The sequence below is a fragment of the Theropithecus gelada genome, chromosome 7b (assembly GCF_003255815.1).
Source record: "Theropithecus gelada isolate Dixy chromosome 7b, Tgel_1.0, whole genome shotgun sequence".
In the NCBI taxonomy this organism is placed as follows: Eukaryota; Metazoa; Chordata; class Mammalia; order Primates; family Cercopithecidae; genus Theropithecus; species Theropithecus gelada.
The window spans coordinates 45,903,993-45,928,085 of record NC_037675.1 but is presented as its reverse complement, the minus strand read 5'-3'; the positions used below and the strand labels follow the sequence as shown (position 1 = coordinate 45,928,085).

General features: G+C 37.0%; 1 protein-coding gene across 1 annotated transcript; it reads left to right on the top strand.

Annotated features, from left to right (window-relative positions):
- The first annotated feature begins 12,559 nt into the window (after positions 1–12,559).
- FSCB (fibrous sheath CABYR binding protein) lies at positions 12,560–15,698 on the top strand. The gene is made up of 2 exons (XM_025392299.1): positions 12,560–14,495; positions 14,547–15,698. The coding sequence occupies exons 1-2, from the start codon at positions 13,008–13,010 to the stop codon at positions 15,540–15,542; spliced, it is 2,484 nt and encodes an 827-aa protein (XP_025248084.1). The 5' UTR covers positions 12,560–13,007; the 3' UTR covers positions 15,543–15,698.
- Positions 15,699–24,093: the final 8,395 nt, after the last annotated feature.

Sequence of the window (24,093 nt, the reverse complement as noted above, 5' to 3'; positions counted from 1 at the left end):
GAGACATATATATTTTTTTCTCAGACAAACAAAAACAGAGAATTCACCACCACCAGACTTGTCTTGCAAGAAATGCTAAAGGGAGTTCATCAGTCTGAAAGAAAAAAGCACTAATGTACAAAAGAAAACTTTAAGGTATAAAACCCATTGGTTAAATTAAGTAAATGGGAAAATCTAGAGTACTCTGTATCTGTATCTGTGGTGTGAAATCTACTCATAAATCTAGTGTGAAGCCCACAAGATAAATATACAAAGAACAATAATGCTACAGCAACCTGCTAAGAGATAGGTAATATAAAAATGTGTACACGTAGACAAATAAAAGTCACAGTGTGGTTGGGGAGAAGGTAGAGTTAAAGTGTAGAATTTTTTACATGGGTTTTTTTTAACCTTTGTTTCTGTTATTTTGCTTGTGATGTAAGATAAGTTTTCGCCTCGTTAAAATAACTTGTTATGTAAATAAGATGTTCTTTGTAAGCCTCATGGTAACTACAGTGAAAAACCTACACTAGATTCACTAAAAATAAAGAAAATTAAAACATACTGCCAGATATAACCACTTAACCACAAAGGAAGACAGAAAGAAAGAAAGGAGAAAAGGAAGAGAGGAATCTTAAAACCAGAAAACAAGCCAAAAAATGGCAATAGTAAGTCTTACCAATAATAACACTGAATGTAAATAGTTACAATTCTTTAATTAAAAGGGCTAGAGTGGCTGCATGGATTAAGAAACAAGACCCACCTATGTGCTGCCTTCAAGAAACCCACTTGACCTGTAGAGATACATATAAACTGAAAGTAAAGTGGTGGAAAACATATTCCATGTAACTGGAAACCAAAAATGAACAGGGGTAGCTCCACTTATATTAGATAAAATGGTCTACAAATCTAAGACTGTAACAATGACAAAGAAAGTCACTATATTAAGATAAAGAGGTCAATTCAGCAAGACAATATACAAATCCTAAATATCTATGCATTTAACACTGGAGATCCCAAGTGTATAAAGCAAACATTAATAGATTTAAAGGGAGAGACAGATAGCAACACAATAGTGGAGGATATTAATACTCAACTTTCAGTATAGACTGATCATCCAGACAGAAAAGCAACAAAGAAACAGAGTTAAACAATACACTAGATTTAATAGGCCTAACTGATATTTAAAGAACCTTTAACTTAACTATTGCAGAATACACATTCTTTTCATCAGCACATGGAACATTCTTTAGAATAGACCATATCAGGCTACAAAGCAAGTATGAATCAATTTTAAAAAATAAAAACCATATCAAGTACCTTTTCTGGCCACAGTGGAATAAAACTAGACATCAGTAATAAGAGGAACCTTAAAAATATGCAAACACATGGAAATTAAACAACGTGTTCTGGAACAACCAATGAATCAATGAAGAAATTAATAAAGATTTCTTGAAACAAATGTTAATGAAAATACAACATATCAGAATCTATGGGATATGGCAAAGCAGTACTAAGAAGGAAGTTTACAGCAATAATACCTGTATGATAAAAGTAGAAAGGCTTCAAATAAACAACCTAATGATGCACTGCAAGGAATAAGAAAGGAAAGAACAAAAGAAATCCAAAATTAGTACAAGGAAAGAAATAATAAAGATCAGTGCAGAAATAAATAAAATGGAGACTAAAAAACAACACAGAAGATCAGCAAAACCAAAAAGGGTTTTTTGAAAAATAAAATCAACAAAACCTTTGGCTAGACTTAGAAAAAAGGAGATGATTCAAATAAATAAAATGAGCAAAAAGAAAGGAGATCTGACATCCAAAACATCAGAAATACAAATAATTCCTAGAGACTATTATGAAAAACTATATGCCAACCAATTTGAAGACCTGACAAAAATGGATAAATTACTGGACACATAAAACCTGCCAAGATTGAACCATGAAGAAACAGAGAACCTCAACAAACCAATAACAAGTAATGATAGTGAAGCTGTAGTAATAAAAAGTCTCCCATCAAATAAAAGCCCAGGACATGAGGGCTTCACTGTTGCATTTTACCAAACGTTTAAACAAGAATTAATATTAATTCTCTTTAAATAATTCCAGAAAATACAAGAGGAGGGAGGACTTCCAGGGTCATTTTACAAGGCCAGCATTACTCTAATTCCAAAACCAAAGAAGGACACAGCAAAAAAGAAAACTACAAACCAGTATCACTGATGAACAAGATACAAAAATCCTCAACAAAATACTAGCAAACTGAATGCAACAACACATTAAAAAGATCATTCAGCATTATCAAGTGGGATTCGTCCCAGGGACGTAAGGATGGTTCAACATATGTAAATCAATGAATGTGATACGTCACCTTAACTGAATCAGGAACAAAAATGATATGATCATTTCAATAGATGCCAAAAAAGCACTTGATAAAGTTTAATATTTCTTTATGATAAAAACCCTCATCAAAGTGGATATAGAGAGGACATACCTTAAAATAATGAAGACTGCATAAGACAAACCCACATCTAGCATTGTGTTGAATGAGGAAAAAATGGAACAGGACAAGCATGTCCACTTTTGCCACCATTATTCAACATAAAACTGGATGTCCTAGATAGATCAATTAGGCAAGAAAAAGAAATGAAAAGCGTCCACATTGGAAAGGAAGAAGTCAAATTAGCCTTGTTCACAGATAACATGATCTTATACATAAGAAAACCTAAAGACTCCACCAAAAAACTGTTTAAACTGATAAATTCAGTAAAGTTGTAGAAACAAAATAAATATATAAAAATCAGCGACATTTTTATATGCCAATAGTGAACAATCTGAAAAAGAAATCAAGAAAGCAATCCCATTTACAGTAGCTGCAAAAATATAAAATACCTTGGAATCAATCTAGACAATGAAGTGTAAGATCTAGACAAGGAAAACTATACAACTTTAATAAAAGAAATAGAAAATTATACAAAAAATGGAAAGCTATTCCATGCTCATGGACTGGCATAATTAACATTATTAAAATTACAATTCTGCTCAGCAATTTATAGATTCAATGCTATCCCTAACAAAATACCAATGATATTCTTTACAGAAATAGAAAAAAAAACTTCTAAAATTTGTATGAAACCACAAAAAACCCTGAATAGCTAAAGCAGTCCTGAGCAAAAAGAACAAAACAGGAGGCATCATACTACCTGACTTCAAAATTTACCACAAAGTATAGTAACCAAATAACACAGTACTGACATAAAAATAGACACATAGATCAATAAAACAGAATAGATAAGTTTGATATAAATCCAAGAATATACATACAATCAATTCGTTTTTGAGAAAGGCAACAGGAACACACAATGGGAAAAAGATAGTCTTTTCAATAAATGGTGTTGGGAAAACTGGATCCCTATATGCCAAAGAATGAAACTAGACTCCTAGCTCTCACCATACACAAGAATCAAATTAAAATGGATTAAAGACTTAAATCTAAGATATAACACTATGAAACCTAGTAGAAATAATTCAGGACATTGTTCTGGGCAAGCACAGGCAACCAAACCAAAATCAGACAAATGGGATCACTTCAAGCTAAAAATCTTCTGCACAGCAAAGGAAAGAGCCAACAAAGTGAAAAGACAACCATAGCATTGGAGAAATCATTTGTAGACTAATTGTCTGACAAGACATTGATAACCAGAACATACAAGCAGCTCAAACAGCTCACTAGAAAAAAAAAAAAAATCAAATAATCAAATTAAAGGATGAGCAATCATTATACCAAAAAGATACCTATACTAGTATGTTTACCACAGCAATATTCACAGTAACAAAGATAAGAAATCAGCTTAAGTGTCCATTAATGGATGACTAGATAAAGCCAATGTAGTGTATATACATGATGGAATGCTATTTAGCCATAAAAAATGAAATTGCTAGGTGTTTCAAAATGGCAGAACAGGAACAGCTCCAGTTTGTAGCTCCCTGAATGATCAATGCAGAAGATGAGTGATTTCTGCATTTCCAACTGAGGTACCTGGTTCATCTCACTGGGACTGGTTGGACAGTGGGTGCAGCCCACGGAGGGTCAGCTGAAGCAGGGCAGGGCATCACCTCATCTGGGAAGTGCAAGGGGTTGGAGGATTTCCCTTTCTAGGCCAAGGAAAGCCGTGACAGGCTGTACCTGGAAAAAAAACGGGATACTCTTGCCCAAATACTGTGCTTTTCCAATGGTCTCAGCAAATGGCACACCAGGAGATTATATCCTGTGCCTGACTCAGCAGGTCCCATGCCCATGGAGCCTTGCTCACTGCTAGTGCAGCAGTCTGAGATTGACCTGTGAGGCAGCAGCCTGGCAGGGGGAGGGGTATGTACCATTGCTGTGGCTTGAGTAGGTAAACAAAGCAGCCTGGGAAGCTCGAACTGGTTGGAGCCCACCGCAGCTCAGCAAGGCCTGCTGCCTCTGAATAAAAGGCAAAAGAAACTTCTGTAGACTTAAACATCCCTGTCTGACAGCTCTGAAGAGAGCAGCAGTTCTCCCAGCACAGTGTTTGAGCTCTGAGAATGGACAGACTACCTCCTCAAGTGGGTCCCTGACCCCTGTGTAACCTAACTGGGAGACACCTCCCAGAAGGGGCTGACTGACACCTCATATAGGCTGGTGCCCCTCTGGGATGAAGCTTCTAGATGAAGGATCAGGCAGCAATATTTGCTGTTCTGCAATATTTGTTGTTCTGCAGCCTCTACTGGTGATACCCAAGCAAAAAATGTCTGGAATAGACCTCCAGCACACTCCAACAGATCTGCAGCTGAGGGACCTGACTGTTAGGAGGAAAACTAACAAACAAAAAGGAATATATCAACATCAACAAAAAGGACATCCACACCAAAATTCCATCTGTAGGTCACCAACATCAAAGACCAAAGGTAGATCAAACCACAAAGATGGGGAGAAACCAGAGTAGAAGAGCTGAAAATTCTAAAAACCAGAGCACCTCTACTCCTCCAAAGGCTCACAGCTCTTTGCCAGCAACAGAACAAAGCTGGACAGAGAATGACTTTGATGAGTTGACAGAAGTAGGCTTCAGAAGGTCGATAATAACAAACTTCTCTGAGCTAAAGGAAGATGTTTGAACCCATCGCATGGAAGCTAAAAATCTTGAAAAAAGATTAGATGAATGGCTAACTAGAATAAACAGTGTAGAGAAGACCTTAAATGACCTGATGGAGCTGAAAACCATGGGACAATAACTATGTGTCACATGCACAAGCTTCAATAGCTGATTCAATCAAGTGGAATAAGGGGTATCAGTGATTGAAGATCAAATAAATGAAATAAAGTGAGAAGAGAAGTTTAGAGATAAAAGAGTAAAAATAAACAAACAAAGCCTCCAAGAAATATGGGACTATGTGAAAAGACCAAATCTATGTTTAACTGGTGTACCTGAACGTGACAGGGAGAATGGAACCAAATTGGAAAACACTCTGCAGGATATTATCCAGGAGAACTTCCCCAACCTAGCAAGATAGGCCAACATTCAAATTCAGGAAATACAGAGAACACCACAAAGATACTCCTTGAGAAGAGCAACTCCCAAGACACATAATTGTCACATTCACCAAGGTTGAAGTGAAGGAAAAAATGTTAATGGCAGCCAGAGAGAAAGGGCAGGTTACCCACAAAGGGAAGCCCATCAGACTAACAGTGGATCTCTCAGCAGAAACTCTACAAGCCAGAAGAGAGTGGGGGCCAATATTCAACATTCTTAAAGAAAAGAATTTTCAACCCAGAATTTCATATACAGCCAAACTAAGTTTCATAAGTGAAGGAGAAATAAAATCCTTTACAGACAAGCAAATGCTGAGAGATTTTGTCACCACCAGGCCTGCCTTACAAGAGCTCCCGAAGGAAGCACAGTGAAAGGAACAACCAGTACCAGCCACTGCAAAAGCATGTCAAATTGTAAAGACCATCAATGCTAGGAAGAAACTGCATCAACTAATGGGCAAAATAACCAGCTAACATCATAATGACAGGACCAAATTTACACATAACTGTATTAACTTTAAATGTAAATGGGCTATATACCCCAGTTAAAAGACACAGACTGTCAAATTGGATGAAGAGTCAAGACCCATCAGGGTGTTGTATTCAGGAGACCCATCTCACATGCAGAGACACTCATAGGCTCAAAATCAAGGGATGCAGGAAGATCTACCAAGAAAATGGAAAGCAAAAAAAAGCAGGGGTTACAATCCTAGTCTCTGATAAAAAAGACTAAATGAGAATGAAGACACCATGTACCAGAATCTCTGGCAGACAATTAAAGCAGTTTGTAGAGGGAAGTTTATAGCACTAAATGCCCACAAGAGAAAGCAGGAAAGATCTAAAATTGACACCTTAACATCACAATTAAAAGAACTAGAGAAGCAAGAGTAAACAAATTCAAAAGCTAGCAGAAGGCAAGAAATAACTAAAGTCAGAGCAGAACTGAAGGAGATAGAGACACAAAAAACCCTTCAAAAAATCAATGAATCCAGGAGCTGGTTTTCTGAAAAGATCAACAAAATTGATAGACCACTAGCAAGACTAATAAAGAAGAAAAGAGAGAAGAATCAAATAGTCACAATAAAAAATTATAAAGGGGATATAACCACTGATCCCACAGAAATACAAACTACCATCAGAGAATGCTATAAACACCCCTATGCAAATAAATTAGAAAACCTAGAAGAAATGGATAAATTCCTAGACACATACACCCTCCCAAGACTAAACCAGGAAGAAGTTGAATCCCTGAATAGACCAATACTAGGCTCTGAAATCGAGGCAATAATTAATAGCCTACCAACCAAAAAGTCCAGGACCAGATGGATTCACAGCCAAATTCTACCAGAGATACAAAGAGGAGCTGGTACCATTCCTTCTGAAACTATTCCAATCAATAGAAAAAGAGGGAATCCTCCCTAACTCATTTTATGAGGCCAGCATCATCCTGATACCAAAGCCTGGCAGAGACACAACAAAAAAAGAGAATTTTAGACCAATATCCCTGATGAACATCGATGCAAAAATCCTCAATAAAATACTGGCAAACCAAATCCAGCAGCATATCAAAAAGCTTATCCATCACAATCAAGTTGGCTTCATTCCTGGGATGCAAGGTTGGTTCAACACATGCAAATCAATAAATGTAATTTATTACATAAACAGAAACAATGACAAAAACCACATGATTATCTCAATAGATGCAGAAAAGGCCTTCGAGAAAATTCAACAGCCTTCATGCTAAAAACTCTCCATAAACTAGGTATTGATGGAATGTATCTCCAAATAGTAAGAGCTATTCATGACAAACCCACAGCCAATATCATACTGAATGGACAAAAACTGGAAGCATTCCCTTTGAAAACTGGCACAAGACAGGGATGCTCTCTCTCACCACTCCTATTCAACATAGTGTTGGAAGTTCTGGCAAGGCAGTCAGGTAAGAAAAAGTAATAAAGGGTATTCAATTAGGAAAAGAGGAAGTCAAATTGTTCCTGTTTGCAGATGACATGACTGTATATTAAGAAAATCCCATTGTCTGAGCCCCAAATGTCCTTAAGCTGATAAGCAACTTCAGCAAAGTCTCAGGATACAAAATCAATGTGCAAAAATCACAAGCATTCCTATACACCAATAACAGACAAACAGAGAGCCAAATCATGAGTGACCTCCCATTTACAATTGCTACAAATAGAATAAAATACCTAGGAATCCAACTTACAAGGGATGTGAAGAACCTCTTCAAGAAGAACTACAAACCACTGCTCAACGAAATAAAAGAGGACACAAACAAATGGAAGAACATTCCATGCTCATGGATAGGAAGAATCAATATTGTGAAAGTGCCCATACTGCCCAAGGTAATTTATAGATTCAATGCCATCCCCATCAAGCTACCAATGACTTTCTTCATAGAATTGGAAAAAACTACTTTAAAGTTCATATGGAACCAAAAAAGAGCCCGAATTGCCATGGCAATCCTGAGCAAAGAGAACTAAGCTGGAGGCATCATGCTACCTGACTTCAAACTATACTATAAGGTTACAGTAACCAAGACAGCAAGGTACTGGTACCAAAACATATATATATATACCAATGCAACAGAACAGAGGCCTCAGAAATAACACCACACATCTACAACCATCTGATCTTTGACAAACCTGACAAAAACAAGATATGGGGAAAGGATTTCCTATTTAATAAACGGTGCTGGGAAAACTGGCTAGCCATATGTAGAAAACAGAAACTGGATCCCTTCCTTACATCTTATACAAAATTAATTCAAGATGGATTAAACACTTAAATGTTAGACCTAAAACCATAAAAACCCTAGAAGAAAACCTAGGCAATACCATTCACGACAGAGGCATGGGCAAGGACTTCATGACTAAAGCACCAAAAACAATGGCAACAAAAGTGAAAATAGACAAAGGTGATCTAATTAAACAATGAGCTTCTGCAGCAAAAGAAACTACCATCTGAGTGAACAGGCACCTACAGAATGGGAGAAAATTTTTTCAATCTACTCATCTGACAAAGGTCTAATATCCAGAATCTACAAAGAACTTAAACAAATTTACGAGAAGAAAACAACCCCGTCAAATAGTGGGCAAAGGATATGAACAGACACTTCTCAATAGAAGACATTTATGAAGCCAATAGACACATGAAAAAAATGCTCATCATCACTGGTCATCAGAGAAATGCAAATCAAAACCACAGTGAGATACCATCTCACACCAGTTAGAATGGTGATCATTAAAAAGTCAGGAAACAACAGATGCTGGACAGGATATGGAGAAATAGCAATGCTTTTACACTGTTGGTAGTGTAAACTAGTTCAACCATTATGGAAGACAGTGTGGCAATTCCTCAAGGATCTAGAACTAGAAATATCATTTGACCCAGCAATCCCACTACTGGGTAGATACCAAAGGATCATAAATCATGCTACTATAAAGACACATGCACACATATGTTTATTTTGGCACTATTCACAATAGCAAAGACTTGGAACCAACCAAAATGTCCATCAGTGATAGACTGGATTAAGAAAATATGGCACATATACACCACAGAATACTATGCAGTCATAAAAAAGGATGAGTTCATGTCCTTTCAGGGATATGGATGAAGCTGGAAATCATCATTTTGAGCAAACTATTACAAGGACAGAAAAGCAAACACCGCATGTTCTCACTCATAGGTGGGCATTGAACAATGAGAACACTTGGACACAGTGCGGGGAACATCCCACCCCAGGGCCTGTCATGGGGTGTGGAGAAGGGGGAGGGATAACATTAGGAGAAATACCTAATGTAAATGATGAGTTAATGGGTGCAGCAAACCAACATGGCACATGTATGCCTATGTAACAAACTTGCATGTTGTGCACATGTACCCTAGAACTTAAAGTATAATTAAAAATAAAAAATAAATAAAGCTTAACCTGGTAGAAAATTAAAAAAAAAATAAAATCATGTCTTTTGCTGCAACATGAATGGAACTGGAGGCCTTTATTTTAAGAGAAACAACTCAGAAACAGAAAGGCAATGCATCTTCTCACTTATAAGTGGGAGCTAAATAAAGCATCCACATGGATGCAGAGTGTCAACTGATACAACAATGGAGACTCAGAAGTGTGAGAGATGGAAGTGGGGGATGATAAGAAATTACCTAATGGGTACAATTTATATTATTCAGGTAATAGTCACACTAAAATCTCTGACTCCACCACATGTAATATATCTATGTAACAAAATTATACTTGTACCACATAAATTTATACAAAAATAGGCAAAATATCTGAATAGACATTTCTTAAAAGATGGCATACAAATGGTCAACAGTGATATGAAAAAAATACTCAACATCACTAATCAGAGAAATGCAAATCAAAACCACAATGAGATGTCATCTCCCCGCTGTCAAAATGGCTTGTATGAAAAAGACAGACAAGAGAGGAAAACATAAAGAGCTAAGGACTGGAAATTGATAATTCAATTTAGTTGAAATCGATAATTCAGTTTAAGGAAATTTGGAAAAGCCTTATTTAAGTTAAAGAAGCAAAACTAATCCAATACACATAATCTTATATTAACCCAATTAGTGCGATGTTGGCTTTGACATTTATTTCTTGTTGTGAATTGACCCAAAATAGACTTTGAAGATATTACATGAAATTTCAGAAACTTGACTACAAAACACACCTGCAATGTTTGTCAGATATAATTGAGACAAACACCAGGCTCTCTCTTTGCAACCACAAAGATGTTGATAAACAACCCAATAGAGATTACCCCATCAATTGACCCTTTTATGAAATGTTTCTCTGTAGCATGCAGTACTATTTTACAGCATCAAAACTTTTTTTCAAAATCGGAGTCAATCTTCTCAAACCCTACCATTGCTTTATCAGTGAAGTTTATGGAATATTCTAAATCCTTTGTTGTTTTTGCAACAGTGTTCACAGCACCTCACTAGGAGTAGATTCCATCTCAAGAAACGACTTTCTTTGCTCATCCATAAGAAGCAACCCTTTGTCCATTAAAGTTTTACCATTAGATTGCAGCAATTCAGTCATGTCTTCAGGCTCTACATATAATTTACATTTTCTTGCTATTTCCACCACATCTGCAGTTACTTTCTCCACTGAAATCTTGAACCCCTCAAAGTCATCTATGAGGGTTGGAATCAACTTCTTCCAGACTCCTGTTAATGTTGATATTTAGACCTATTACCATTCTTCATAAAGATTCTTAATGGCATCTAAAATGGTAAATCCTTTCCAGAGGGTTTAAATTTACTTTCAATTTCACATCCATTAATGGAATCACTATCTATGGCAGCCATAGCATTATGAAATATATTTAAATAATAAAATTGAAAATCAAAATTACTCCTTGATCCATCGGCTACAGAATGGATGTTGTGTTAGCAGGCATGAAAACAACATGAATTTCAAATGAGAGGTCTGTGACTCTTCTTTTCACTTGAACACTTAGAGGCCATTGTAGGGCTATCAATTTTCCTAATTTCAATATTGTTGTGTCTCAACCAATAGAAAGGCCTGAGGACAGAGAGAGAGAGAGAGACGGGGGAACAGCTGGCTGGTGGATTAGTCAGAACACACACAATGTTTTTCTATTAAATTTGTTATATATAAGGTATGGTGCTGCAAATATTTACAGTAGTAACATCAAGATCACTGATCATAGATCACCACAGCAGATATTATAATAATGAAAAAGTTTGAAATGTTGCAGGGATTACCAAAATGTGAGACAAAGAAATGAAATGAGCACATACTGTTTGAAAAAATGGCATCAATGGATTTTCTTGATGCAGGCTTGCCACAGACTTTCAATTTGTAAAAAGTGCAGGATCTGTAAAACACAAAAAACTGAAGTGTAATAAAATGAAGTATGCCTGTAACTCCCAAAGATCCCATCTTCAAATACCATAACTTTTGGGGTTCCAACATATGAATTTGTGGGTAAAGAGATAGGGCCACAAACATTCAGCTCATAATACCAATGCATGTGAAAAAAGGGGAATTATTCAATTCACCATGTTTTCTAGGGGCAATATGGCATAAATAAATTTAAAAATATTCCCAGATTAATGCAGTCATAATTATTATTTGGCATATGGTTATTACATTGTCTCCTATAACTGTATTTTAAAAGTCTGTTTTCTCTTCTTAATTTTCCTCAGACTAATGCACAATGTTTTTGCATACTGTTTGATCAATATTCATCTTTCTAGTAAAATTCTTGAGTGATATCAGTTAAAATTTTATCTGTATTCCAAATCTAATACAATGTCATCTACAATCTGCTTGACTGGAGTTCCTCCTTTTCATAGCTTCATTTTTTAATGTTTTTATCTTCAGCTGGTGCAGTGGCTCATGCCTGTAATCTCAGCTACTGGGGGGGCTGGGGTAGGAGTATTGCTTAAGCCCAGAAGATTGAGGCTGCAGTGAGGTATGATTGCACCACTGCACTCCAGCCTGGGTGACAGAGTGAGATCCTATCTCAAAAAACAAAACAAAAATAAAAATAAAGTTTTTATCTACATTGGGGCATTCATTCCCATGTGGGTACTCAGCAGAGTCTAATGTGACTACTTCAAAAGGTGCATTTTTTTCTCCCTTGGTGTGTATTTAGACTCATTCTTTTAGTTGGCAATTTTGGGTGGAACTACACTCTAAAATAGTTAAATAAAAATTAAAATATCACACGATGTTTTAGAAGATAAACCTGCCTTCTATATTTTGAGAATAGGCTGTTGTGTTACTGAAGGCTAAGGATGTAGAAAAGAAGCTTATATGAAGATGAACTTCAGAATTCAAGTTTTTCAAACAGTAGTAACTTCTTTTCAAGTCATATAAAATACGTTAATAGAACATCCTCACACATGTTATGGGTTGTTTTGTACAGTTGAAAATAGGCTGCAGCATTCTGAGTTCTGCATTACTGTCTTTGATAATAGGATGAAAAGAACAGAACTGAAAGTTCGAAAGCATCAATTTCAGCAATTAGAAAGTGGCATTACTGGAATTTACCTGATGTTCTTTTGTAGACAAATGCTTTTTTTTTTAACTTGACTTGTTTCAAAAAGTAGATTCTCACTTGCAGCCATTACCTATGGATGTATACTAAGTTTAAAAGCCCTAGGAATACCACTGACGGAATCCTGAAGGCAGAATTGGCTATGATGTCATAGACCCTTGAAGGAAACTTCTAAAAGTGATATTTAGTTATAACAGAGGCTAAACAAGAAAGATGCTTACTGAATAAGGTGGGATCCAACAAGAGTGTAGTATGGAATGTAATAACTTATGAATTACTTTTTTTCTGAGGGAGCTCAACAGAATGACACCTAAGAAAGGCAAAGTCTTCGACACTTGGTACGTTTGTGATTTTTGGCCATCACTTGAAAATTAATAAATCTGAAATCACTAGTCTTAGAAATGGAAGAAAGTGATGACTCTGATAAGCCTATCTCAGCGTGTAGGCAAGAAATTCGAAAGAGAAGACGACCCAGCCAACCAATGGTAGATAAATCCCAGCAAACTGATGTAATAGAGAAAAAGAAACACGTGCCCATACCAAAATCATCTAGCCCCAAAGCTACCCATCGTATTGGTAATACTTCTGAAAGCAAAGGCAACTACTCTGCCAAAGCCTATGAGTCTATTAGAGTATCTTCTGAACTTCAGCAAACTTGGACAAAGAGAAAGCGTGGACAGGAAATGACTAGTAAGTCTCTCCAGACAGACACCATTGTAGAAGAGAAAAAAGAAGTCAAGTTAGTTGAGAAAACCGTGGTACCTGAAGAAAAGTCAGCTGACGTTAGAGAAGCAGCTATTGAATTGCCAGAGAGTGTTCAGGAAGTAGAAATTCCACCAAACATACCTTTAGTTCAACTAAAAATGGACAGATCTCAACAGACCAGCCGTACAGAATACTGGACCATGATGCACATCCCCCATGTGGAAAAAGTGGACAAGGAACAACAGACATACTTTAGTGAATCAGAAATAGTGGCTATTTCCAGGCCAGATAGTTCTTTTACAAAGTCAAAGGAAGGTGCCCGGAAACGTAAATCCTCAGGAAAGATTTCTGCTAGTGAACACCCTGAATTTCAACCAGCAACAAGCAGCAATGAAGAAATTAAGCAGAAAAGCATCAGCAGAACTTCATTTACTCAGGAGACTAAAAATGGTCCACCGGTACTTTTAGAAGATGGGCTTAGGGAAGAAGTAACTACACCTGTTGTACAAGAAGGTTTTGCTGTTAAAAAAGTGGCTTCTGCTGAAATAAAGCCTCCACCAACAGGAAAATTCCCAGCTGAAATACAGCCTCCATTAGTTGAAGAGGCCACTGCTAAGGCAGAGCCCAGACCCGATGAAGAGACACATGTCCAAGTACAGCCATCAACTGAAGAGACTCCTGCTGCTGAGGCAGCCACTGCAGTTGCAGAGAATTCTGTTAAAGTTCAGCCTCCACCCGCTGAAGAGGCCCCATTAGTGGAGTTTCCTGCTGAAATTCTGCCTCCATCAGCTGAAAAGTCTCCTTCAGTAGAGCTTCCTGGTGAAATTCAGTCTCCCTCAGCTGAAAAGGCTCCCACTGAAGTACAGCCTTTACCAGCTGAGGGCGCCCTTGAAGAGGCCCCAGCTAAAGTAGAGCCTGCCACTGTTGAAGAAACCCTTGCTGAAGTTCAGCCTCTATTACCTGAAGAGGCTCCTAGAGAAGACGCTGGAGAACTTCAGCTTTCAACAGCTATGGAGACCCCTGCAGAAGAGGCTCCTGCTGAAGTTCAGTCTCCATTAGCTGAAGAGACCCCTACAGAAGAGGCTTCTGCTGAAATTCAGCTTCTAGCAGCTACAGAGGCTCCTGCATATGAAACTCCTGCTGAAACTCGATCTCCACTATCTGAGGAGACTTCTGCAGAAGAGGTGCCTACTGAAGTTCCATTTCCATCAGCTAAGGGAGTTTCTATAGAAGAGGCCCCTCTTGAGCTTCAGCCTCCATCAGGTAAAGAGACCACTGCAGAAGAGGCCTCTGCTGAAATTCAGCTTCTAGAAGCTACAGAAGCTTCTGCAGAAGAGGCTCCTGCTGAAGTTCAGCCTCCACCAGCCGAGGAGGCCCCTGCTGAAGTTCAGCCTCCACCAGCTGAGGAGGCCCCTGCTGAAGTTCAGCCTCCACCAGCCGAGGAGTCCCCTGCTGAAGTTCAGCCTCCACCAGCTGAGGAGTCCTCTGCTGAAGTTCAGCCTCCACCAGCTGAGGAGGCCCCTGCTGATGTTCAGTCTCCACAAGCTGAGGAGGCCCCTGTGGAAGTTCAGCCTCCACCAGTTGATGAGGCCCCTGTGGAAGTTCAGTCTCTACCAGCTGAGGAGGCCCCTGCTGAAGTTCAGCCTCCACCAGCTGAGGAGGCCTCTGCTGAAGTTCAGCCTCCACCAGCTGAGGAGGCCCCTGCTGATGTTCAGCCTCCACCAGCTGAGGAGGTCCCTGCTGATGTTCAGCCTCCACCAGCTGAGGAGGCCCCTGCTGATGTTCAGTCTCCACCAGCTGAGGAGACTCCTATAGAAGAGACCCTTGTTGCAGTACACTCTCCCCCAGCTTATGAGGTCCCCGCGGAAGAGGCCCCTGTTGACAAACATTCCCCACCAGCTGATTTGCTTCGGACTGACGAGTTTGCTATACAAGAGGCCTCTGCTGAAGTTGCACCTCCACCATCTGAACAAACCCCTGAAGATGAGGCGCTGGCAGAGAATGTGTCTACTGAATTTCAGTCACCGCAGGCGGCAGGAATTCCAGCAATAAATTTAGGATCGGTTGTTTTGGAAGGTGAAGCAAAATTTGAAGATGTTTCAAAAAAAATTCTCTCTAATACCAATGATGGATCTAAAGATTTGTCTAATACTAATGATGGACAGACTCCCACTCTTGAAATCGAAGGTGTCTTTCATATACAATTAAAAAATCGTCCTCCTGAACTGTAGTCAGATTGTACCTAAGCTAGCAATCAGAAGCTACGTGGTTTTGGAAGAACATACTTTAGAAAAGGGTGGGCAGCTGGAAGTAGCTTTGTCAATAAGGCAAATTAAAGTGAACCCCAAGAGTTGGAGTACAGGTTGGAAAATGAACAATAAAAACTGTAGCAGTAAAAAATTACTTATGTTACTTTCATTCAAATTGATGGCACATAAAATACCTATTTTAAAAGTAAGTTTATAATTGAAAAAAATTACTTAAAATATCCTTCCTACGGTAAACTTATTGACACGGGTAAAATTTACTCTGCAGTCATCTTTTCTTGTCTTTGCCTTCCCATTATGAGTCAATATAGTTTCTAGTGGAAAAACCAGTGTCTTTTCTGCAGATCTGTCATCTACTTTAAATTCCTTGAGTCTTAGTCACACATCTAAAGTTATGTGATGTTCTCTTCCTCCTTATTATAATTAATCATATCTCTTATTTTCTTTTCATTCAATTCCTTCTGAGACAAGCATTATTTTCCTGGTTTTAGCCTAAGTGTTCTTCTTTATCTTCTTACACATTTTACATTTCAATGTCTGGATAGAAAGACTGACTTCCTTTGTAAAAATCTTCAGTTCAATAAAATGAAGATGGTCATAAAGTACTGAAAAAGGTGTGCAAGTATAAAGAAAAATATACTTAGATGACCTTGAGAGCACATTCCTGTGTTTAGTTTTTAATTTGATTTCAACTGAGAATGTGATGAGTCCTTTGGAAGTTTGGCTTATGCTTTTTGCTCTATGAACTGGTAATGAAGAACAACTTAGAATAAAATCAAATTACTGTAGTAAAAGCTGTTGAAGTTTTCAAAGAGCATCAAGCCTTAACAATACATATTCTAAGATGTCTGTTATTAAAGGGCATCTAGTTTTCCATGGTTGTAACAATGTTGGGAAAATATTTTCTCTAGCTACAAATTAATCGCAATGTACTGAAATGTTGAGATAATTTTATCAGAACATTTTAAAATTTTGTCAGTGTATTTCTCTATTTAGTGAGAACTCTAGGTTAATGATTTCAAACCTCATTAAGCTTTGATGTCCTATCATTGTTGGATTTTTGTCACATTCTTCATTACCTCAGTAATCAAGAGTATATGATATTTTAAGTAAGTTTTTGAGAATTTCATAAAAATTATTGCAAGAACACTCTTTCTTGTATGTGCCAAATTTGAGGTTGAAAATGTTATTCTACACTATGTAGAATGAGGTTTTTTTTTTTTTTTTTTGCAATGTACGAGTCCTCCATTTTATGTTTTCTGAGATACTTAAATCCAGTTAAACTTGGTTTTCTAAATTAGGTCTTTTTGTTTCTATTGTGGATTTTCTATTGTTGTTTTCTTTTTAAATTCAGAAGCCACATCAGAGTACAGAGTTATACTAGAATGAAAATATGCTTAATAAAGATGGGATCTATCAACTGGCACATGGAAAAACTTTCAACACTTAAGAATTGGATGTTTCTGGAGCTGAGGTGGAGCTTATATTTATCTGAATATATATATATATATAAATATATAGTACACTGTATAAATAGTAAACAAGTATATTCATGAGATTCTGGAGGTCAAATTAAAAAGTGCTGCAAATATAAGTTCCAACAGGTGCACCTGTGAAAATTTAGGGCAAGAAACATTGATTTGACGCTTCTAGGAGACAGATATAAGTAAGAAAATCTAAATACATTGAACATTGGCAAAAATTCAGTGTGAATAGAAACGCATACAGGTGATAATCTCTACCAAATGTAAGAATGATGTCAGGCTGCTAACCATTAATTTTTTTTTTTCTCAAATGTGAGATATTTTAAAGATAGCTTTTCTGAGATATAACCTACATAAAATAAATAACATTTACTTAAATTGTACAATTTGATGACTTTTGACATCATGTATACACTTATGAAACCATCACCACAAGGAAAACAATGAAGATGGCTATAAGTCAAAAGTTACCATTATGATCATTTGTAACTTCTCTTTCCCTGCTTCCACCCCTCTACCCCATACATACAAGCAATTTCTGATCTGTTTTCTGTCACTAGAAATTTTTATGCATTTTTATAGACTGTTATGTAAATAGTAAAAGTATATTTTATTGCAAAGTTGTATTCCATTATATGAATATTGCAAAATTTTAAAATTCATTTGATACACATTTGGGTTGTTTCCAGTTTTTGTTATTCTACATATATCTGCTATGAACATTCACATATGAGTCTTTGTGTGGACATATGCTTTTATTTCTCTAGAGGAAATACCTAGGTATAGAATGATCTGACTGTGTGATAGGTGTATGTCTGACTAAAAATACTGTCAAACTGTTTTCCAAAGTGATAAACCATTTATATTCTGACCAACAGCTGTTGGAGTTAAAGTTGTTCTACATCCTCATCAACACTTGGACTGGTTGGTCTTTTTCATTTTAGCCACTCTACTAGGAGGATAGTGCTATCTCCTTGTAATTTTAATGTGTATTTCTCTAATGACTAATAATTTGGGGCATCCTTTTATGTGCTTATTTGCCATTTGCATATCTTCTTTGGTGAAGCCCATGCTTTTTCTTTTTTATGTGTCAAATTTAAGAAATGTTTGCCAAACTGAGTATTACTAAGATTTCTTCCTAAGTTTTCTTCTAAAAATGCTATTGTTCTGTATCTTATGCTTAATTCTAAGATCTGTCATCAGTAATCTTTTTATGTGATGTGAGAAGAGATAAGAGGTTAACTTTTGTTTTTTCAGACATATAGGTAGCCCCTTCTCCCAACACTGTTTAAGTGATTATCTTGTCCTCATTGAACTGCCTTGGAGCCTTTGCTGAAAATTAATTGATCATATATGTAGGTGTATATTTTTGTGCACTATTTTGTTCCATTGATCTTCATGTCTGTCTCTACATCAATTCAACATTGTTTTGAAACCAGTAGATTTATAATCTTGAAATCAGGTAGTGTTAGTTTTCCAATATTTTTCTTCTTTTTAAAAGTTGTTTTAACAATTCTCGGTCTTTTGCACTTTCGTGCAAATTTTTGAATTAGTTTATTTCCACAAAACCACTTGCTGGGATTTCACTGAATCTAAAGACCAACTTGGAAAGAAATGATATCCTACTAACAACAAATTTTCTGATCCATGAACACACTTACTAATATATATCTACATTTATTTAGGCTTTCTTTAATTTCTCTCAGATGACTTGTAGCTTTTGATTTTATAAAATTTATTAGGCATTCTATTTTTTTGATGCTATTAAATTTTTTTAAATTTTACCTTCCAATTTTTTGTTGCTATTGTATAGAAATACAGTTGACTTTTTGCATTGGCTTTGAATACTGAGATTTTCCCAATCTCATTTATTACCTCATGTGGCTTTTCTTGTAGATTACTCAGAATTTTCTTTTAAATTATTATTTTTTTTAAAGATGGAGTTTTGCTCTTGTTGCCCAGGCTGGAGTGCAATGGCATGATCTTGGCTCACTGCAACCTCCGCCTCCCGGGTTCAAGTGATTCCTCTGCCTCAGCCTCCCAAGTAGCTGGGATTACAGGTGTGTGACACCATGCCTGGCTAATTTTCGTATTTTTAGTAGAGACAGGGTTTCATTATCTTGGTCAGGCTGGTCTCGAACTCCTGACCTCGTGATCTGCCCATCTCGGTCTCCCAAAGTGCTGGGATTACAAGCGTGAGCCACCATGCCAGGCCAATTACTCAGAATTTTCTATACAGACAATCATATCATCTGCAAATACATGTTTTAATTTTTCCTTTCTTGTTTAAATACTTTCCCTTGTCTTATTGTACTGGCTAGAACTCTTAATACAAGTGGTGAGAGCAAACATTTTGCCTTGTTCCTGATCTTGGGGGAAATCATTAGGACTTTTTGAGTATGACGTTAGCTATAAGTTTTTCATAGATGCCTTTTTCCTCTCTGGTTGAGGAAATTTCCTTCTATTTCTACTTAGCTGAGAGTTTTTTCATCAGAAATGAATGTAGAATTTTGGCAAAAGCTTTTTATGGATCTATTAAGATCACCATATGGTTTCCATTTTTGGTCTGTTAATGCAGTGAATTTTGTTGATTGATTTTTTCAAATGTTAAAACAACCTTTCATTCCCTGGAAAATTCCTACTTGGTCATGGATATGGTTTGGCTGTGTCCCCACCCAAATCTCAACTTGAATTGTATCTCCCAGAATTCCTACGTGTTGTGGGAGGGACCCAGGGAGAGGTAATTGAATCATGGGGGCTGGTCTTTCCTGTGCTATTCTCATGATAGTGAATTAAGTCTCATGAAATCTGATGGGTTTATCAAGGGTTTCTGCTTTTACTTCTTCCTCATTTTCCTCTTGCCACTGCCATGTAAGAAGTTTCTTTCACCTCCCACCATGATTCTGAGGCCTCCTCAGCCATGTGGAACTATGAGTCCAGTTAGATCTCTTTTTCTTCCCAGTCTTGGGTATGCTTAATCAGCAGTGTGAAAACAAACTAATACAGTCATAATGTGCTATTTGTTTTATATATTTGGGGATTTGTGCTAAAATTTTGTTAGTAATTTTTACAACTATGTTCATAAGAAATAGATCTATAGTTTTTTTTTTTTTGAATGTCTTTGTCTAGTTTGGACATCAATATAATGCTGGTCTCACATGATGAAGTGAGAAGTGATTCCTCTGCTTTATTTTTCTGATAGGTATTACGCAGAATTGGTGTCATCTGTTAAATGTTTTACAGAATTCAGCAGGGAAGTCATCTTGGCCTGGAGTTTTATTTCTGGGAGAATTTTTAACTAAAAATTTGATATCTTTAATAAAAATAGGGTTTTTGTGTTGTTTGTTATTTCTTTTTATCCTTCTTATGTCTATAGGATCTGTAATGATGTTTTATTTCTAGTTACGGTATAATTATTCATATCTTATATGGATAAATATTGGTAACTTCTATCTTCTCTGTCTCTGCCTCTCTGTCTCTCTTCCCAAATCAGTCTGGGTTGAGATTTACTAGTTTTATTGATCTTGTCAAAGAACTGACTTTTGGTGTTACTGGTTTTGCTGTTTATTTTTTCCCTTATTCATTGACTTCTACTCTTTATTATTTCTATTTTTCTACTTCTACTTATGTCTTCTTTTTCTAATTTCTTCAGATAAATCTGTGGTTAATAATTTAATATTTACTTCTTCTCTAATATAGGCCTTAATTTTTCTTTGAGCATGTTTTGTTTGTATTCTGCACAATCCAATTCTTTGTATTTTCATTTTCATTCAGTTAAGAGTTGGTGATTTTGTGTTTGATTTATTCTTTGACAGATGTGTTAAGAGGGTATATATTTTATTCCAAAATATTTTGGGGTTTTCCAGATTCCTTTTTGCTATTAGTTTTCTATTTAATTACTTCTTTGTCATAAAATACTTGTCTAATTTGTACCTTTTTAACTTATTGATACTTGTTTTATGGTTTAACTTGTGACCTCTCTTGGTAAGTGCTCTGTGTTCTAAAATATTCTGCTGGTTTTGGTTGAAGGGTTAATACAATTGGTTGATAGGTTGTTCAGTTCTTCTATATCATTACTGACTTTTATCCACCTGTTCCATAGATCATTGAGAGAGGTGTGTTGAAATCCTTGACTATAGGCCGGGCACAGTGGCTCACGCCTGTAATCCCAGCACTTTGGGAGGTTGAGGCAGGTGGATCACGAGGTCAGGAGATCGAGACCACCCTGGCTCACACAGTGAAACCACGTCTCTACTAAAAATACAAAAAAAAAAAAAAAAAAAAAAAAAATTAGCTGGGTGTGGTGGCGGGCGCCTGTAGTCGCAGCTACTCGGCGGGGCTAAGGTAGGAGAATGGCCTGAACCCGGGAGGCAGAGCTTGCGGTGAGCTGAGATCGTGCCACTGCACTCCAGCCTGGGCAACAGAGCGAGACTCCATCTCAAAAAAGAAAAGAAATCCTTGACTATAGTATGTATTCATCTATTTCACCTTGAAGTTCCATCAATTTTTGCTTCATGTGTCTTGAACCTTTGATATTAGGTGTATAAATTGTATAAATGTTTAGAGTTATTATGTCTTCCTGTTAAAATTTCCTTTTATCCCTGGTAATAGCCTCTCCTCAGTGATATTGTTACTTGTGTAGTTTAAATTCTTAACGTCCTTTCCTTTGCTTACTTACGGCCATTATCTGCTTTTTCTATTTTAGTCTTTCTTCTTGTAATTAATCCTTTTTGTTATTTCCAGAGTTGTTTTTTAACATACAGATTTGCTCATGTAGTCGTTTGCCTACGAAATACAATCTAGATCCCTTAAAAAGGCAGTCATGGCCATTCACAATCTACTGTATCCTACTTTATATCACTCTAAGTATAGAGTGGAAGCTGAGAGTGTGACTGAGTTTGTAAATCCTGACTCCATCACTTATGAGCTGTTTGACTGGTTCAAGTTAATTAACCTCCCTATGCCTTAGTTTATCCATGCAAAAACAGAAATAATAAGAACAATACCTAATCAATAGAATGGTTTTAACAAAATAGTTCATTCATTTTATGTTCCTAGAACAGTGTCTAGTAAACTATCAGCAACAAATGTGACTCCAGCTCTCATTATTATTACCTGGATACCTTCTTTCTGGTGATACCTTTTTCTATTCTTGCTACATCTGACAATGATTTTTATACTCCCAGACCTCTTCTTTGTTCATTGTCTTTTAGTCATTTGTATCCTGGGCATTTTGCTGTTAGTATGTTAGGACACACTGGGTCCTATTTAAATTTTTGATTTTAGCAGACATGCTTAGTTTTAGCATACAGGTCTTGGCCATCTTTTGTGGACAGTGGTTCCAATGAAAATTTAATTATCAGAGCCTTTGCGGTGTTATTTTAGTCTGCTTAATTTACCTGAGACTCCCACTGTTTCCTACCAGTGCCACTTGAGGGGGCAGACGGAGCATCTCTTGGCCAGGCTGCCTGGAACCTGTAAGTTGGGGAGGGAAGTTTCATTTTCACCAAAAAGAAGAAGCTTCCCACATGGGCACATCCGGCCTGTGTCTCTTATTGTGTGAGGAGGCCTTTGGGGACAAAGAGGCTTCTAGGCTAGCCAATTCTGTGGCAGGATTCCCCCTTGTCAGTTTCAGTAGTGTTTCTAGGTAAGGAAATGTGTGTGTGTAGAGTGAACAGAGAATGCTTCCTCTAGTTCCTCATTATCACTGGGGCTTCTGATTGATCTGCACTGCTGGGGCTGGGGTGGGGCCTGCAGGACTGGCCTGGTCTTGTGGGTAGAACTCTTTTTCCATCCAGGGGAGGAAGGACCCTACCTGGGCTGCCTTCTGTTGCTATGTGGGAAGTTGGGAAACATTGGGCTTGCATCACATCACCTTCTTCAGTTGGGTGGGTGTAAGAGATGCTCTGCCACTGTGTTTCTCCTTTAGTCCTGGGGTCGCTAACCAGTTTGCCTTTCACTCTCTACCTTTCCAAGTTCTCTTTTGGTTGTCTCATTTTATTTCCAGTGTTTATAGTTGTACTTAGCATGGGAGAAATCTTGTTAGAACTAAAAGTCTTGTTTTCCTTATTTTAAACACTTTTGTCAACATTATCTCCAACTTATGTGATCCCATTTATCCTTCAACTCCTAGTTCAGCCAGTATCTTCTCTATGAGAACTCCCTTGAATCTAGTGCCCACCTTCTTTGACATTTACTCCTTGTCAATAAAAATAATACAAATAAAAAAATAGAGTAGAACAACTATTACATAGCACTACATTGTGTTAGGTATAAGTAATTTAGAGATGATTTAAAGTATAGGGGAGGATGTGCATAGGTTATATGCAAATCCTACACCATTTTGTATAAGGGACTTGGGCATTCATGGATTTTCGTATTCATGGGGTTCCGGAACCAATCTCCCAAGGATACTGAGGGATGACTGTATTCAGTAGGCAGTTAAAAATGTCTTCTGTGGTTTAAGTAACACATAAATAAATGTTCCATATTAGGGATAACAGTCACATTTAGGTCTAAGCAAGTATCAACAATTGTAGTTATAATAGTAAAGACAGAGAGATGTTAGATGTCTCTGGAATAATAACCAATTAAGGAATCATTTTTAAGTGAGAGATCATTAATATATTTATATGGTAAGGAAAATATGCTTGTAGGTAGCAATACATTAAAGCTATATGAGAGGGTACAGTAAAAGAGAAAGAGAACATAATAAAAATGAAAACAAAATTATATCGAAGGTATAATGAAGGAGAATAGCTGAGGGAATTGTATTCAGAGCACCTGATTAGTGTAAAGTGGGACTTCTTTCCTTATGACAATAATAAATATGGATAAGTATAGATTTGGGGGGAGGAAGGAGTTAAAGCTGTAGACCTATGATTCATTTCTGCCCTGATTACCAAGAGTGATGCTTTTGAGGGAAAGCAAAGAAGGCTTTTGAGCCAGTCAAATCTCCATGTAAACGTGGTAACTATATTTTGGGCAAATAGACTAATATTTGTTAGGAGAAGAGTTGTTACCTATGGAAT